The 17,664-nt window shown below is 40.8% G+C and overlaps 1 protein-coding gene across 2 annotated transcripts in view; it reads right to left on the reverse strand.

Annotated features, from left to right (window-relative positions):
* Positions 1–17,664, reverse strand: part of RGS12 (regulator of G protein signaling 12) — a 174,295-nt gene that overhangs the window by 13,382 nt on the left and 143,249 nt on the right. For both annotated transcript variants that reach the window (XM_084625993.1, XM_084625992.1), the window contains 7 exons: positions 17,072–17,148; positions 14,082–14,282; positions 12,865–12,938; positions 6,167–6,293; positions 4,769–4,865; positions 2,995–3,065; positions 2,278–2,431 (listed from right to left, as the gene is read on the reverse strand). In XM_084625993.1, coding sequence (XP_084482119.1) covers positions 2,278–2,431; positions 2,995–3,065; positions 4,769–4,865; positions 6,167–6,293; positions 12,865–12,938; positions 14,082–14,282; positions 17,072–17,148 — 801 coding nt within the window. The remainder of the gene's footprint in view (positions 1–2,277; positions 2,432–2,994; positions 3,066–4,768; positions 4,866–6,166; positions 6,294–12,864; positions 12,939–14,081; positions 14,283–17,071; positions 17,149–17,664) is intronic.

A 17,664-nucleotide genomic window follows, 5' to 3' on the forward strand; every position in this document is an offset into this window, starting at 1 on the left:
GCACACCTCAATTTAAAAATAGTCAGCTCTCTGAAAGCTTATTGGTCCAGAATGTAGACAATCCTCTTACAAGACTTTTTTTTTTCAGTTTAATAATAATGTGTCAATCTGGAACTTTTAGCCAAAACTTTGAATCTCATTGATGGAGTAGATTTAAGAGAAAAATCTTAGTTTTATCATAATGTTGTTTTGTGATTTAATATAATTTATATATGTGTAACTGATACACATTTAGGATAATTCATTATTTTGTTCTGGAAAGCCTCAAAGCTTAGCAACCAGAAATTTTAGACCTTGAGCCAAGAAGGATACCGCTCCCAAAAATGAAATAACTTAACTCCCAATGATAACTTAACCCTTTGGTACCAATCACCCAACTGCTTCAACATTGCTAAAATGGGAACTTCTCACATTCCCCTTACTCAGGAAGAAGGGCAGGATTACACCCTGGATCAAGCTCCAGGAGCTATTCTATCTTTACATTTCTGGAGATTAAAGTTCAAACTCATTTTAGGACCCACATGAAATCAGTTTTGTGGTTTCAACCCAGTTTACACTGATTGTCCAAATAAAAAAAATCAACAAATTTCACTGCAAAACCAAAATGTTTAGTTTTAGCAACAATGTTTTTTTGACATAATATGAAGTCAGATGTTACACTCCTAGAACTTACTTTACTTACAACTTTCTAACACTACTTTTGGGTGGTTTGGCAGAATCAGTAGGAGTGTTGTGTGAAAATAATTTTCAATAGGTTTGCAAAATGTTAGAAAATACATGGAGTTTGAACCTAAAGCATTTTGTAGCCCCAAAATATAATTTTTGCAAAGTTTTGCAAAATGGCAGTATGCACATCAAAACATAAAATATTTCAGAAATGTGTGTGTTTTGGACAAAAGCTGATTCTTCCTGAATTTTCAAATTTCATAAAGATTTTTCATTAAAAAATGTTCTATAATATTCAATAGGTCTTTCCCAAACTTGGATCAATTTCACAAAATCAAAATAAAATATGAAAGACTCAGATTCTGAGGTCTTCAAATTATGTTAATATTTCACTTGGCCTCAATAAGAAAATGAATTTATAAGAATGGGTAAAACAAGCTACTCAAGTAGCAAACAGAAATAAATCAATCAAAACGACATTAACATGTTTTGCAGCAACATTCAGAAACTAACAGCCATTCACAACAATGGTTTCAGCTACAGTACTTCCTTGTGTACAAACCTACAGACAGTTATTCACTTATATAAAGTAATTTGTGTGCAGCTTTTTGCAGGATCGGGCCCTTTGTTTGAACATCAGGTGGTAATAATGATGAAATTTAAATTTTTGCCCTAGCTAGCATATGTGTTCTGATTTTCACATTTTATTTTGAAGCTAGTGGGATAGGAAACTGTTTCAAATAATCCTTGAGATTGGTGGGTGGGAGGGAGTAATATATAAAGATATCGACCCTTAAAATGATCTTATTCCTTCACCTCCCTGTGACCTTTATTATCTCTCATTTTTTCACATCAGAAAACATACACGGAAAGGCAAATTCTGCTGTCATCAGTGAAATCCCCATGAAGTGATCGTCTCTCAAAGATGTAATTTAGGGAAGAATTTGGCTCAGAAAATGCAAAATGACCAGTTATGGCACAGCCTTGTCTCTTGTACCATTTCTAGCCACCTTTACAGAACATTTACTGAATGAAAAGTAATCTTTCTGTTCTTGTCCACCACCCCACACAACCACCACCACCCCTTTTCAAGTAGTGGTAATCTGGCTATCATAGGCTAAGGATAAAATTGTCAAAAGTGCCAAAGTGATTTAGGAGCCTAAGTCTCCCTTTCAAAAGTAACTTAGGCCCTTAGGAGCCTATGAGACTTTTGAAAAGGGGATCTAAGTCCAGACTTTAAAAGTTGTTTAGGCACCTAAAGATGCAGATAGACATCTAGTGTGTTTTCAAAAGTTCTTAGGCATCTAACACCCATTGATTTCTCTGGGAGTTAGTAACCTCAGCCCTTTTGAAAATCCTGTTAGGCATCTTAAGATGAGATAGGTGCCTACATACCTTTAAGAACCTGCAGGCATGTTTGAAAATTTTATCCTAGACTTCAATAAATTAGCAGTTCAAAGTTAACAGCAACAAGCATATAAGGAACTTGCCTGTTATTTTCGTCATACAGTGATAAATGCACAGTCCTTATGATTTCCACAGTCATGAATTGGAATTATCATTTTTCCTTGAACACTAATGTTATTACATATACTTAAAAAGTTGACATACCCTCTGCTTCGTCCAAATTAATTTTCTGATATTTTTTTCCCCCAATCTTTGCAAGAGATTCTTCTCTCTTTGATAGCCGAGCATCCCTAGCATTTTTTCCATTTTCGCCTTTTATTTTAATTGAATTAGACTTTCCTAGAGTTCTTCCCTCTCCCTGCATTAGAAGGAAAGTTAAAGTACTTCTTACAATTAGGATATACCACAAAATGTGCGTAATAGATTCTAAGTGAATAAAAAGGATATTTTATAAACAGCTCTCTCTGATTAAAAAATACAACAAATGTTATAGCTTAACCATTACAAAAAAGATTTAACACTGCACACCAAAAAAGAAAAAATCCCATTTACAAAGAGCAAATTGCTTGCACAGCAAAATTTACATGAAAGTAGTAGGCTCAAGCACTTGCCTTGGCTTTCCAAGAAAGTTAATGGGTTTTGATAAAGATGATCCACTCAGCTGATATAGAAAGCCAAGAATATAAAAGCCATAAAACACTCACTGCTACTCAATTCATGGTTGCACACTGGTGAAAAAGCAGGATTAAACCCCCACAGATGAAGTCTGACAGAAAGAATAGGATGATTTATAGCTGCAGCCAATTCAATTAGGTAATCTGGACACTGTTTTTAGCATAGATACCTGAAGCTTCTACTTTATGATGAGAGAAGAAAATAAAAGGTAATCTGAGTGGCAGAAATCATTTAAGAAAAACTTACTGTAGATGACTGATTTCTTGAAGTAGAAGTTACAACCGTACTTTGTTTTACTGGGGCGCCTTTTTGTCTATCTGTGAACATTAAAATAAAAATGTCTTCTATAATTATAAACATATCACTTCAGCAGAATATTAACATTTAAAATACAATGACACATAAAATACCCTGCTATGGGGCCCCCCAGAACAAGCTCTAGTAAAACCAGGGAAGATCAAACTTGACATCCCCAATATTTTTAAGTTAAATCAAGCAGAAAACAACCTAGTCTTTCCTGGATTTTCTGGGCTCAAATCATATGTATTATGAGTTTTTACACCTTTACTGAAAAGATGTGGCAGGGGTCAAAAAACTAAAGGGAAGACAGCTTTTCTTCACAATATTGAGTACAATAGCTGTTAACAAAATACATGAAAAGCAATGAGTGAGTAAAAATCTCTCTTCCTCTCTGTTCCTAAGCTTTCAATTTTCTTGACTTCTGTGATGACATAATTTCACTAGATCTGCAGTCACAGGGTTCAGTTTAGATGAAAACTGAGTCTTTTTTTAAAAACAGGAGATGCAGAAAAATGCATTAAGAAACCCCCAAATCCTTTCAGATCTGCTTTGTGCATCAACTGCCCTTTGGGAATCTCCATTTTTTCTCCATACACTGTTAAATTAAGCTCAGGGCTGCTTTAATTTACATCTGCCTGCAACAGACACAAAGGGCCAAAACCAGCTCAGGATCAGCTTGATGTAGGTTCATCCTGACAAAGCACTCTCTCTTTAATCATGCCTCTTTTTCCCTGGTGTATCAGGAAGCATATGTGGCATGAGAATGCCTATGTTGATTCTATGCTGCTCCAGGATCATCTTTCTACTGTGGTGATTCTGTGATGATTTACGAATGTTTAATGCCCAAAATAACTTGGCGGTGTAGAAAGAAGTGGGTCATTTGTGCCTAGTTCCTATATAACACTACCAATAGGGTTATAGAAGTTTTAAGGTAAATTACATTTTGTGGTCTGTCTCTCTTCAAAATGATTGGACAGATGACTCTGGTCCCCAAACAAAGTGATAAAATTTGACTCCCCTTCCCCCCAGCCAAATACAGCTCTCTTTATTTTACTCATTTCCCCTTCGAGATCCACCATTCTAAACATTTATTTTAATCTAATCTAAATCCATTAACAAAATCACGTGATTTTTACCTATAAAGGGGGATACTAATGGTACATGGAACCTTTAATCTACAGGCCCCTGTTCTGAATCCAGTGAAGGTCAGTAGTGACAAAAAATAATTATTTAACTGCTGTTCTCTGGTCAATTTGAAGTGAATTAAGTCTTAGTTCAGCTTCTATTTCACAGAGATCCACCACCTCAAAAATCACAACTGGCACTCTTTTGCCAGTCTCTGCAGAGCCCAAGGATTGCATAGAGATGGAGACTGCACTGTCTTCTCACCTTACATGATCCATCTCTCCAGCAGTTGTAGCTGATACCCTAAGTTGTACCTGTCCTGTGGTAAAAGAGAGAACTTCATTCTCTAATGAACTAAGTGCTTGTAGGGTACTAAGGAGAAAAAATATTTTTTAAGAGTTACAAAATTTGCTATAAGATGAAAAGTCACACATTTACCTTTAATTCCTATAAAATGTTTTCCCATTCTATCCTATAAATCAAATCCTTCATCCTAACACTATTTACCTCATGTAAATTTATTTTTTCTATGAATGTAAAGTCAGGCTTAATGAGGCTCGTTACGCACTTCATAAAAACTTTCAGAACCTCTTACCTCTTCCTTTTGTTGGCTCTTTTTCATATAATACAACTCGTTGACCATCCAGATTAGATATAGGGACACCAAGATCTAGTGGTTCCTGATCACCATTCTGAAGTTAGATCACAGTTTGTGTAAAATAGAGAAAAACAATGGTTTTCAAAACAACTTGAATTTACAACTTGGTATTTAAAATAGAACACTAGCTAATACAGTTATACTTCAGCGTACCCCCAAGAATCCTCTGCTATCTTCCCTATAATTGTCAAACCAACACTGTCCATAATTGCTTTGATCATAATGGACACGAGTCATTTGTCTGCAACGTATTATGGACTGGCCAGTCTGACAACCCAACGGTAGACCTATAAGCTGTCAACAGTCTGGAGCTGATTTCTGTGCTTTCCAGGTTAATAGGGGCAACAGTTTTAATTGCTCTCAAATGACACCTTCTGGCTGACAGAGGAATGGAAAGAATGGACTATGGAGGAGGCTTATGTTCAGCCTTCCTCAGTTGGTATGTTTTGGTCTGAAATGAAGCCTCTTAAAAGGGAGCAGGAATTGGGGGGGGGGGCACAGAAGGCCAAGACAAAGCAGGCCCAGACAAAGCCATAGTCAAACTATCTGAAGAATGAAGGCTATGACTATTGCATATTCTCATCCCAAAACACAGGCAGTTATAGAATACATTTTCATGCATAAAGATGAGCCTATACTAAATTTCTTGGAATACTCTATACTCTTTTCCAGACAAGCAATACTACAGATTTTACACCTGGGGTGGGCAAACTTTTTGGCCCGAGGACCACATCTGGGTATGGAAATTGTATGGCAGGCCATGAATGCTCACGACATTGGGGGTTGGGGTGCGGGAGGGGGTGATGGTTCCAGCTGGGGGTGCAGGCTCTGGGGTTGGGGGCACAGGAGGGTGCTCTGGGCTGGGACTGAGGGGTTTGGAGGGCAGGAGGGGGATCAGGGCTGGGGCAGGGGATTGGGGCACTGGAGGCGGTCAGGGATGCAGGCTCTGGGCAGCACTTACTTCTAGCAGCTCCCAGAAGTAGTGACACATCCCCCCGCCTCTGGCTCCCACGCAGAGGCGCGGCCAGGCAGTTCTGAGTGCTGCCCCATCCGCAGGCACCATCCCTGCAGCTCCTATTGGCCGAGTTTCCTGGGAATGGGAGCTGCGGGGGCCGCGCCTGGGGTGGGGCAGCGTGTGAAGCCCCCCAGCTGAACCTATGCGTAGGAGCCAGAGGGAGGACACACTGATGCTTCCAGGAGATGCATGGAGCGGGGCAAGCCCCCAATCCTGCTCCCTGGCAGGAGCTCAAGGGCCATATTAAAAAGTCTAGAGGGCCGGATGAGGCCTTGGGCCGTAGTTCACCCCACCCCTGTTTTACACCAAAAGATACTTACTAGTTTTGCCACAAGTTCATTAAGATTTAAGCCATATTTTGCAACCACAGGCCGTAAAACTTCCGTTACTGGCTTAGTGGGTTTAGCCTTCAAACCAACTGATCTATTGATTGGAACAAGATCCAGCCTGAAACATATCAAATGTTGCAATAAGTGTTTGCTATTCAAATAAACCAAAAGTGAAAATGTTTGTAATCTAATCTAGGAACCAAATAAAGTGAGTTTGGATATAGTGTACTTCCATTAATAAGCAAAAATCCTCCCCACTCTTCTGCAAGCGCAGAGCACCTTCAGCACAGTGGAATCATTGCTGTTTCAGCAGACAGAATGAGGAAAGGTCAGGAGCCCACATACATCTGTAGTGACTCCTAGTGTAGCTACACAGAGCCTCCAGTCTTTTACCTCTTTCCTTGAAGGCTACTTGGACCATTATGATACAGCAGCTGTGGAGTAACTCTGTTCCTGTTCTACTGACTGCTATGTCAGGGCAGGCTCTGTGTAATCTGCTGAGACAAGTGGAACCAGCTGGGTGGATGATTGGGAAGAAATATAAACCCAGGGAAGAGCTCAGTGAGGGGTGGCTAGCCAGGCAGGAGAATAGGAGGGTTGTGGCTCTGTCCCTGCTGGCTGACACAAGCCTCAAAGGCCAGAAGACCCAGTGAGGGGTCGAAGCGGGGACCAGTGTTGGGGGAATTGGGACTGTAAAGCCATTGTAAATAAAAGAAAACAGGTGAAGCACCTACAAGAGGCGTCTGAGGCCCTTTCTTTTGCCAGCCCAAGCACAGGGTGCAGGGACAAGGGGAAGGAAACTTGTGCTGCCCTGTGACACGGAGAAAAATAGTTTTCCCACCTCTCCTAAGGAGGTCCATGGCATCCAGCCCAGCTAGTCAGGCTGGGCAATGGGAAAAGGATTTGAACCACAGCAAAGTCTAATGAACGTCCCAATTTATCAAACTGAAATGTATAAATTACTATTTCAGATAAAGTAAATTTATACTCAGGATGATACTGTTTTGTGAGAATAATGACTTTGCTATAAGAGGATTGGTATGAAACAGCAGTAAGAACAGCCGATAGAATGTTAACCTGAAATAAATATTAATACACTCCTGTTCAGAATCAATTATATCATTTTATAATGCTTTAGTAAAACCACATTTGGAATAAAGTCTCAGTTTAGTTTTAAGTATCACAACTTATCACAACATGCTGGGCATCACAACATGGGGAATAGATGGCCAGCCCTCTGTGGAGAAAGAGGTGGTTAGGGACTATTTAGAAAAGCTGGACGTGCACAAGTCCATGGGGCCGGACGAGTTGCATCCGAGAGTGCTAAAGGAACTGGCGGCTGTGATTGCAGAGCCATTGGCCATTATCTTTCAAAACTCGTGGCGAACGGGGGAAGTCCCGGATGACTGGAAAAAGGCTAATGTAGTGCCAATCTTTAAAAAAGGGAAGAAGGAGGATCCTGGGAACTACAGGCCAGTCAGCCTCACTTCAGTCCCCGGAAAAATCATGGAGCAGGTCCTCAAAGAATCAATCCTGAAGCACTTAAATGAGAGGAAAGTGATCAGGAACAGTCAGTATGGATTCACCAAGGGAAGGTCATGCCTGATTAATCTAATCGCCTTCTATGATGAGATTACTGGTTCTGTGGATGAAGGGAAAGCAGTGGATGTATTGTATCTTGACTTTAGCAAAGCTTTTGACACGGTCTCCCACAGTATTCTTGTCAGCAAGTTAAAGAAGTATGGGCTGGATGAATGCACTATAAGGTGGGTAGAAAGTTGGCTAGATTGTCGGGCTCAACGGGTAGTGATCAATGGCTCCATGTCTAGTTGGCAGCCGGTGTCAAGTGGAGTGCCACAGGGGTCGGTCCTGGGGCCGGTTTTGTTCAATATCTTCATAAATGATCTGGAGGATGGTGTGGATTGCACACTCAGCAAATTTGCGGATGATACTAAACTGGGAGGAGTGGTAGATACGCTGGAGGGCAGGGATAGGATACAGAGGGACCTTGACAAATTGGAGGATTGGGCCAAAAGAAATCTGATGAGGTTCAATAAGGATAAGTGCAGGGTCCTGCACTTAGGACGGAAGAACCCAATGCACAGCTACAGACTAGGGACCGAATGGCTAGGTAGCAGTTCTGCGGAAAAGGACCTAGGGGTGACAGTGGACGAGAAGCTGGATATGAGTCAGCAGTGTGCCCTTGTTGCCAAGAAGGCCAATGGCATTTTGGGATGTATAAGTAGGGGCATAGCGAGCAGATCGAGGGATGTGATGGTCCCCCTCTATTCGACATTGGTGAGGCCTCATCTGGAGTACTGTGTCCAGTTTTGGGCCCCACACTACAAGAAGGATATGGATAAATTGGAGAGAGTCCAGCGAAGGGCAACAAAAATGATTAGGGGTCTGGAACACATGACTTATGAGGAATGGCTGAGGATTGTTTAGTCTGCAGAAGAGAAGAATGAGGGGGGATTTGATAGCTGCTTTCAACTACCTGAGAGGTGGTTCCAGAGAGGATGGTTCTAGACTATTCTCAGTGGTGGAAGAGGACAGGACAAGGAGTAATGGTCTCAAGTTGCAGTGGGGGAGGTTTAGGTTGGATATTAGGAAAAACTTTTTCACTAGGAGGGTGGAATGCGTTGCCTAGGGAGGTGGTGGAATCTCCTTCCTTAGAAGTTTTTAAGGTCAGGCTTGACAAAGCCTTGGCTGGGATGATTTAATTGGGGATGGGTCCTGCTTTTGAGCAGGGGGTTGGACTAGATGACCTCCTGAGGTCCCTTCCAACCCTGATATTCTATGATTCTATCAGAGGGGTAGCCGTGTTAGTCTGGATCTGTAAAGGGGGCAAAGAGTCCTGTGGCACCTTATAGACTAACAGACGTATTGGAGCGTAAGCTTTCGTGGGTGAATACCCACTTCGTCAGTTGAAATTATGCAATCTCTCCAAACCTAATAATTGTTTTAGAGAAAGAGTAGCAACATATGGTATAACCATTTTAGAGCTAAAATAATTTGAAAACTGAACAAAACCACAAATAATAAGATTGCTCAGAGTCTTAGCGAGAATCAGTAAATTAATGAAGATGTATCCTTCTACAGAAATCAATCCTACAAAAGTAGACAAGTAACTTATAGATAAAATAAAGAAAATATTAATTAAAATACCAAAGGTCTGCTAGGAAATTAAAGTATTTCTAGCTTGAAAAATGTGGTCTGAAAGTACAATAAAGCTAAATAAATAACTTGGTCAAGCAATGCTGAATGGGACAAATAGGTTCATAGAATCAAATACCAGGGTTGGAAGGGACCTCGGGAGGTCATCTAGTCCAACCCCCTGCTCAAAGCAAGACCCATCCCCAATTTTTTTACCCTAGATCCCTAAATGGCCCCTTCAAGGATTGAACTCACAACCCTGAGTTTAGCAGGCCAATGCTCAAACCACTGAGCTATCCCTCCCCCTAACTTATAACAGGTTGACTGTTTATAAGGATGTAAAAACTAAGGGGGAGACTATTAAGTTAGTGTGTTCCAAGGAATATATATTATGCCTTTTCTATTTCTAATTCCATTAGTCTTCTCCTTTATTTTCAATATAGTTTCTCCATGTTAAACATTGTATGTGCACCACACCATCAAGCCGGAATTCTTAGAAAACAGTGGCCACTGTAGCCACATATGTACTTCCTCATGGTACCATGTGTTCAGCTGGATGGTAAATAAAAATGGAACTACAATCAAAGAGATATAAAACTGTTATAGACAGACAGGTTGAAGGGGAACAATTTTCTTATTATGCTTGATTGTAACATCAGTATTTCCCCTGTACATCTGAGAAAAAAATTAATTGACTATTGGAGACTGAGATTTGTTATAGATTCCTATAAAGATTAATTCTAAACTTAATATGTAAGATTGCTAGGCAGCACTCCAGTTTCACATGTAAGAACAGAAACAACGATAGCGATGAACAGAGGATATTTATCTTTGAAGGAAGTATGTTTTAAGTACTCCATTGCAGAGAAGTTAAATTAATTCTTTGCATCAGTCGTCATTGCAGAGGATGTGAGTGAGATTCCCACATCTGAGACACTCTTTTTTGGTGACAAATCTGAGGAACTATACCAGACTGAGATGTCAATAGAGGAGGTTTTGGAACAAATGGATACATTAAACAGTAATAAGTCACCAGACCGGATGGTATTCACTCAAGAGGAATTCAAATACAAAACTGCAGAACTACTAAGTATGGTATGTAACATATCATTAAAATCAGTGTCTAATCCAGATGACTGGAGGACACCAGTTTTTAAAAAAGGCTCCAGATGCGATCCTGGCAATTACAGGCCGGTAAGCCTAACTTCAGAACCAGGAAAATTGCTTGAAACTATAGTAAAGATCAGAATGATGAGACACACAGATTAACACAATTTGTTGGGGAAGAGTCAAAATGGCTTTTATAAAAGAAAATCATCCCTCACCAATCTATTAGAATTCTTTGACAACTGTTATCCAGTGGAGTTAATGTGCTAAGACTTTCAGAAAGCCTTTGACAAGGTCCCTCACCAAAGTCTCTTGAGCAAAGTACATGAACATGGGGTTAGAGCAGGGGTGGGCAAACCTTTTTGCCCGAGAGCCACCTCTGGGTTTGGAAATTGTATTGCGGGCCATGAATGCTCACGAAATTGGGGGTTGGGTTTCGGGGGTGGGCTGTGAGGGCTCCGGCTGGGGGTTGCAGGCTCTGGGGATGAAGGGGTGGGGGTGCAGGAGGGTGCTCCGGGCTGGGACCGAGGAGTTTGGAGGGCAGGAGGGGGATCAGGGCTGGGGAAGGAGGTTGGGGGGAAAGAGGGGGTCAGGGGTGCAGGCTCTGGGCAGTGCTTACCTCAAGCAGCTCCCAGAAGCAGCGGCATGTCACCTCTCCATTGTCTATGCAGAGGCGCAGCCAGGCAGCTCTGCACACTGCCCCGATTGCAGGCGCCGTCCCTGCAGTTCCCATTGGCTGCGGTTCCCAGACAATAGGAGCTGCGGGGGCGGCACTTGGGGTGGGGGCAGCGTGCAGCACCCCTTGGCTGCCCCGACACACAGGAGCCGGAGTGGGGACATGCCACTGCTTCTGGGAGCCGTGTAGAGTGGGGCAAGTCCCCGACCCTGCTCCCCAGCTGGAGCACCAGAGCAGAGCAAGCCCCAGAACCTGCTCCCCTGCTGGAGCTCAAGGGCTGGATTAAAATGTCTGGAGGGCTGGATGCGGCCCCCAGGCTGTAGTTTCCCCACCACTGGATAAGAGGGAAGGTCCTCTTATGGATCAGTAACTGATTAAAAGTTAGGAAACAAAGGGTAGGAATAAATGGTTAGTTTTCAGAATGGACAGAGGTAAAAATGATTGGGTCTAAATTAGCTATTACCACTCAAGAAAGAGATCTTGGAGTCACTGTGGATAGTTCTCTGAAAACAACCACTCAATGTGCAGCGGCAGTCAAAAAAGCAAACAGAACATTGGGAATCATTAAGAAAAAGATAGATAAGACAGAAAATATTATATTGCCTCTATATAAATCCATGGTACGCTCACATCTTGAACACTGCATGCAGATGTGGTCACCCCATATCAAAAAAGATATACTGGAATTAGAAAAGATTCAGAAAAGGGCAACAAAAATGATTAGAGGTATGGAAGGGCTTCCATATGAAGAGTGATTAATAAGACTGGGAATTTTTGAGCTTGGGAAAGAGATGACTAAGGGGGGGGATATGATAGAGGTCTATAAAATCATGACTGGTGTGGAGAAAGTAAATAAGGAAGTGATATTTACTCCTTCTCATAACACAAGAACTAGGGGTCATCAAATGAAATTAATAGACAGCAGGTTTAAAACAAACAAAAGGAAATATTTTTTCACATAACGCACAGTCAACCTATGGAACTCCTTGCTAGAGGATGTTGTGAAGGCCAAGACTATAACAGGGTTCAAAAAAGAACTAGATAAGTTCATGAAGGATAGGTCCATCAAGGGCTATTAGCCAGGATGGGCAGGGATGGTGATCCTAGCTTCGGTTTGCCAGAAGCTGGGAATGAGTGACAGGGAATGGACCACTCAAGGATTACCTGTTCTGTTCATTCGCTCTAGGGCACCTGGCATTGGCCACTGTCAGAAGACAGGATACTGGGCTAGATGGACCTTTGGTCTGACCCAGGATGACCGTTCTTAAGTAGTTTCAGATAATTTAAAACTATCTATTAGCTCAACATTTTTATATATAGCTTGCATGAAGTATTATTTCATTTTGAGATAAATCTAAAAAAACAGATTAATATGTTCTAAAATAATTTTTAAAAAATATATGGGAAATACAGGTGTCCCCCCTCCGGTCTCCTGCTAGTAATAGCTCACCTTACCTGATCACTCTCGTTACAGTGTGTATGGTAACACCCATTGTTTCATGTTCTCTGTGTATATAAATCTCCCCACTGTATTTTCCACTGAATGCATCCGATGAAGTGAGCTGTAGCTCATGAAAGCTTATGCTCAAATAAATTTGTTCGTCTCTAAGGTGCCACAAGCATACTAAATGTTATTCTGTGTTACACTCACCTTTATTTTATTGAACAGATATAACTCAGAATGCATTCTGGAGCATTTACATTAGCTGGAGCGGAAAATGTCACAAAAAGATAATATTTTTTCTCTTACCGAAATAAAGTACGCTTTTCTAAACGTAGATCCCGAGAATCCAAGATGCTACTGTCTTGATGCAATACAAGTGGCTATAGAGCATATGGTTGGAACAAAAGAAGAGAAAATATGTTAAATTGGGTACATGTCACTTGTTATATATCATTTAACAATATGTAACAGCTGCGCAGAACAAAAGAAGCCATTTTAAAATTAGCCCAGGAAGAGAGACAGAACTATTATTAAGCTTTGTGTGTATGGCTATTATTGTATTAATTTACAGCAAGCAACATGATTAGTTTCTTTTTTTCTCTGGCTAGTTCCAAAAGACGTAGGGGCCAATTCTGTGAGGTGCTTAGCAATTTCCTACTTCCATTAAAGTCAATGGGTATTGAGAGCTCTCAGCATCTCATACAAGGCCTGGGCACTTAAACATAAGGGGCTGAACAAACAGAATGATACATCAGAAAATACGACAAAATAATGTTGGCAGAAAGATTTAAAAGAACAGATTATTTTACAAGGAAGACAAGTAAATTAGGATCATAGTCACAGTTTTTAAATCTAGAAGGGATCATTAGTCTTATCTCTTGCATAACACTAGACAAAATCTTCATCAAGCCCATAACTTTTTTGAACCATAGCATCTCTTGTACAAAGATATCCAGTTCTGATTTAAAGACTTCAAATGATGGAGAATCCATCACCTCGCTTCATACATTGTTCCAATGGTTAAATACCCTCACTGTTAAAAAAAGTACACCTTATTTCTGATCTGAATTTGTCTAGCCTCAGCTTTCAATCACTGGATCTTGTTATGCCTTTTTCTGTCAGATTAAAGAGTTGTCTATCAAAAACTTCTTCTCCATGTAGATACTGTAGGTTGTTATGAAGTCACTGCTTAAACCTCTCTCAGACAAACTTAACAGACTGAAGTTCTTAATCTCCTCCCTCTAAGGCATGTTTTCCAGACCTCAAATCTTGTAGCTCTCTCCTGAACCCTTTCCATTTTTTCAATATCCTTTTAAAAATGTAGTATCAGAAATGGACACAGTATTCCAGTAATGATCTCACTAATATTCTTCCATTGAGCAACACACATAAATCCCATTATTGTCAATGTGAAGTCTGAATATAAAGTGGTAGAGTATTCCTCTAAATAATCAATAATCCCATATATGTAAACTGATTAGGAAGTCTGAGTTTTTGAAAAAAAGCATAGGAACATACAGTACCTTGTCTCCTCCAACTAAAAATAGGTCTACTGCAGCTATGTTAATGCCATGTTTCTCACAGAGCCCAGATAACATCTCTTTGACTGAGAATCCTGATTTAACAACCATTTTACAGGACGAGCCATCTGGAAGGTTTATACAGCAGTATTTTGAGGATTTCTCTTTATCAGGTAAAGATGCAGATACCCGAGAGGCATCAGACTTGTCAGAAACAAAAATGAAAGTTAAGAACAAATACACAATATTACAGTCCAACAAATCAAATTAAAAAAGGGAACACATTTTTAACCATGTTTGGGGTTTACCCTTCCTTCAGAATATTTCGATTACCAGGTAATTGTTTTAGAATTATTTCCACTTAAGACAAAGACGCTACCACAGACCAAACTTCACAAATCTAAACATACTTTAAAAATAGTTGAATTTTTGGATGGCGTTTTGCTTTCAGAAAAAACGTGTAAATCAAAGAACTTCAATATCTTGGGGGGGAGGGGTAGTGTAAAAGAGAGCCCACCCTGTAGAGTAGAGTAACATCTTGTGAAAATATATAAAGCATAAATAATTATAAAGTTGCTTAAGTTACAAATAAGTAACTGTCTACATTAACTAATTATCTGCATATGTAATGTACCACTGTTTTCCTATGACAGCACTACAGATATACGAAGATTCTATGTATAAAATGATTGATGCCTAGAAAAATCAATTTTCTCAAAAATTTTCTGCCACGTTATATACATCAACCAACGTCCTACAAGCAGAAATGCATCACAGAGAAATGGAAGCTGGTAGTCTATGGTCCAGATTCACCCACACAGGTGGCAACAGGCTCCAAATTATGCCAAACTGCACTTCAAGTGCAGCCACCCCAGGAAAGGAGAAGTCAGCCCAGGGGGAAAGCAGGAGGCAGTACCACACTGCCTTCCCTGAAGTTTCCATGCAGCGTTTCTCAAACTGGAGTCCACGTACCGCTGGGGGTCCCCAAGTGTACTCCCAGGGTTCTGTGGGCCCCGCTGATCAACTCCTCCCCCTCCAGAGGTGCCGTGGGGCTAAGGCAGGCTCCCTACCTGCCCTGGCTCTGCGCCACTCCCGGAAGCAGCCAGCACGACCCTGTGGCCCCTGGGGGAATAACCGCTGGGAACTGCCCTACCAAATTCACAGTTCAATTTGACAAATTGCACGGTCATAGGATTTTAAAAATCTTACATTTCACGGCTTTAGATATTTAAATCTGAAATTTCAAGGTGTTGTAACTGTGGGGGTCCTGACCCAAACAGAGGTAGTGGGGGCAGTCACAAGGCTATTGTAGGGGGTCACGATATTGTCATCTTTACTTCTGCACTGCTACTGGCAGCAGGGCTGCCTTCAGAGCTGGCTCCCAGCCAGCAGCCATGGAGCTTCCTGCAGCCAGGGAAGTTCCCAGAGGTGGGTCTGATCTGGCCCTGGGAGTGGCCTGTGCAAGGGAAGAGAAAGTCCTGTCCCTCCCTAGCCCGGCAGCTCAAGCTCATCGCACAGTAGGAGCCCCCAGCCCAGACCGTCCCCGGGCCCACTGTTTCCCCAACCTATAAGGCCGGCCCTGCTCCTCCGAAAAGTGATGACCCTCTCCCATACCATGCGACTCTCACTTCTGCACTGCTGCTGGCGGCGCTGCCTTCAGAGCTGGGTGCCTGGCCAGAATCCACAGCTCTCCAGAATCCAGCTCTGAACACAGCACGGAAGTAAGGGTGTCAATACCGTGACCCTCCTTCAGTACCCAGATTTCACGAGGAAAACCAGATTTCACAGTTTGTGATACGTTTTTCACGGCTGTGAATTTGGTAAGGCCCTAATTATAGCCACGAAAAGTCATCTTAGTACACACAAAGCATTGTTTTTACAAGGTAATATTTTGAAGTATTTAATAAACACTCAGTTTAAATAGATGCTACCAATATGGCTCTTCACTGTTTATTTCTCTGCTTGCTCACTAGCATCACATATATCAACAAGAATCTGTCTGATTCTTAGAATCAAATTTGTAAGTCAAACAGGTACTGTCAGGATAAAAAAGGATATTTTAAAATTATATTCTTTTATACGCTTTGTTAAAATTCACTTTAAATCTAGGGTTATATTAAATTTTAAGTTTACTTTTCATTATTTATATTGTTTACTTTGTGCATTTCATTCAGCTTGGACTGTGAAGGTGGAACTACATTGTTTATAACTACTGTGTCTTCACTTCTTGTTTCTCCACATATAAGCATGTGTTGTGGTGTTTTAGTTGCAAATGCTGCTGGGGAATGCTTCACTCTTTTATCCCTCAAACACTGGGAACAGAGTCAAGCTACAGTGATCAGGAGGAGGGACACTCAGCTTTGGGGCTGGAGAGAGCTGGGGCATCAAGGAAATGAGCTCAAACTCATATATAGTCAAGAGGAAGAGGACCCAAAAAGCAATTCAACAGGCAATTGCTCATGGCAGAGTTAAGAGCTGCAGTGGCTGGGAGGCAAGGTGGGTCAGTTTGTAAAGAGCTTTAGTGTCCTTGGATTGAAAGACCCTATAAAACCTTTATTATAATGTCCAAAGGAACAGGAGAGTTGGGGTAGCTAGGAGACAGGATAGCTTGTAGATGGCAGGACAATTTTAAAAAGCAGGTATATGAAATACATAAAAGAGATATTTATCCTTCGATTATAAGCAAGATAGTTTAGGATCACAAGTAGCACTATAAGTGTTCTTTAAAAATATTTAACTATTCATCTGACAACCTGTTTAAACAACCAGACCCTTCTTATTTCACAAAATGAGTATAGCTCATTGTATAGCTAAAAAAAATTTAAAGTTCAGTCCAAAAAGTATTATGAAATTTACATTCAAATACATATATACATTTTGTTTATTTATACTATTGCAAAAAAATGGGGCTATTATTGATTTCCTAGGTAACAATCACTCCCATTTTTTTTCATTCCTCTCATACTATTTGATTCTAAGGAGCTGGCCCTTACCAGTTCAAGACTTGCAGCTGATGACATAGAGCCTTGTGATTCACGTCTGCAAAATAATCCGTTGGTATGCATAGAATCTGAGAGTGGGAAAAGCAGAGTGATAAGTAGAAATGCTTGCTTTTACTATTCATTAAAGGTGCTACAAAACCTCAAGTCATCTGGCTAAAATATTCATTTTCTGATCTGGGAAAGAAAAATTCCAAATCCTTGTACTATCTTCACATGCTGAACATTTAAACATCTTTTAAATGTAATTATTTATTGCTTATATAACACTACGGGTGTTCATGGCTTTTTGAAAAGACAAAGTCCCTGTTCTTGGAGGTGATTGCCTATATTTTAAAAAGTGACTACCTATTTACAATACCTTCAAGGTGCGTACCAGCTCCCTGAAAATCAGGCTCTTTTAAGGTGTCTCAAGTTGGACACCCAAAAATTGAGAACTGAATCCCTTGTCACTTATTAAAGTTTAGATCTATAACCTTAGTATCTGATTCTATAGCCCTCATTCACGTACATGGCCCCCCTGACATCAACTGGACAGCTCACAAGGCTTTTTCAAGAACCATGGTAGGCAGATGGTGTGGAAGAAG

Source organism: Lepidochelys olivacea (assembly GCF_965140295.1).
Source record: "Lepidochelys olivacea isolate rLepOli2 genome assembly, chromosome: 4".
NCBI classification, from domain to species: Eukaryota; Metazoa; Chordata; order Testudines; family Cheloniidae; genus Lepidochelys; species Lepidochelys olivacea.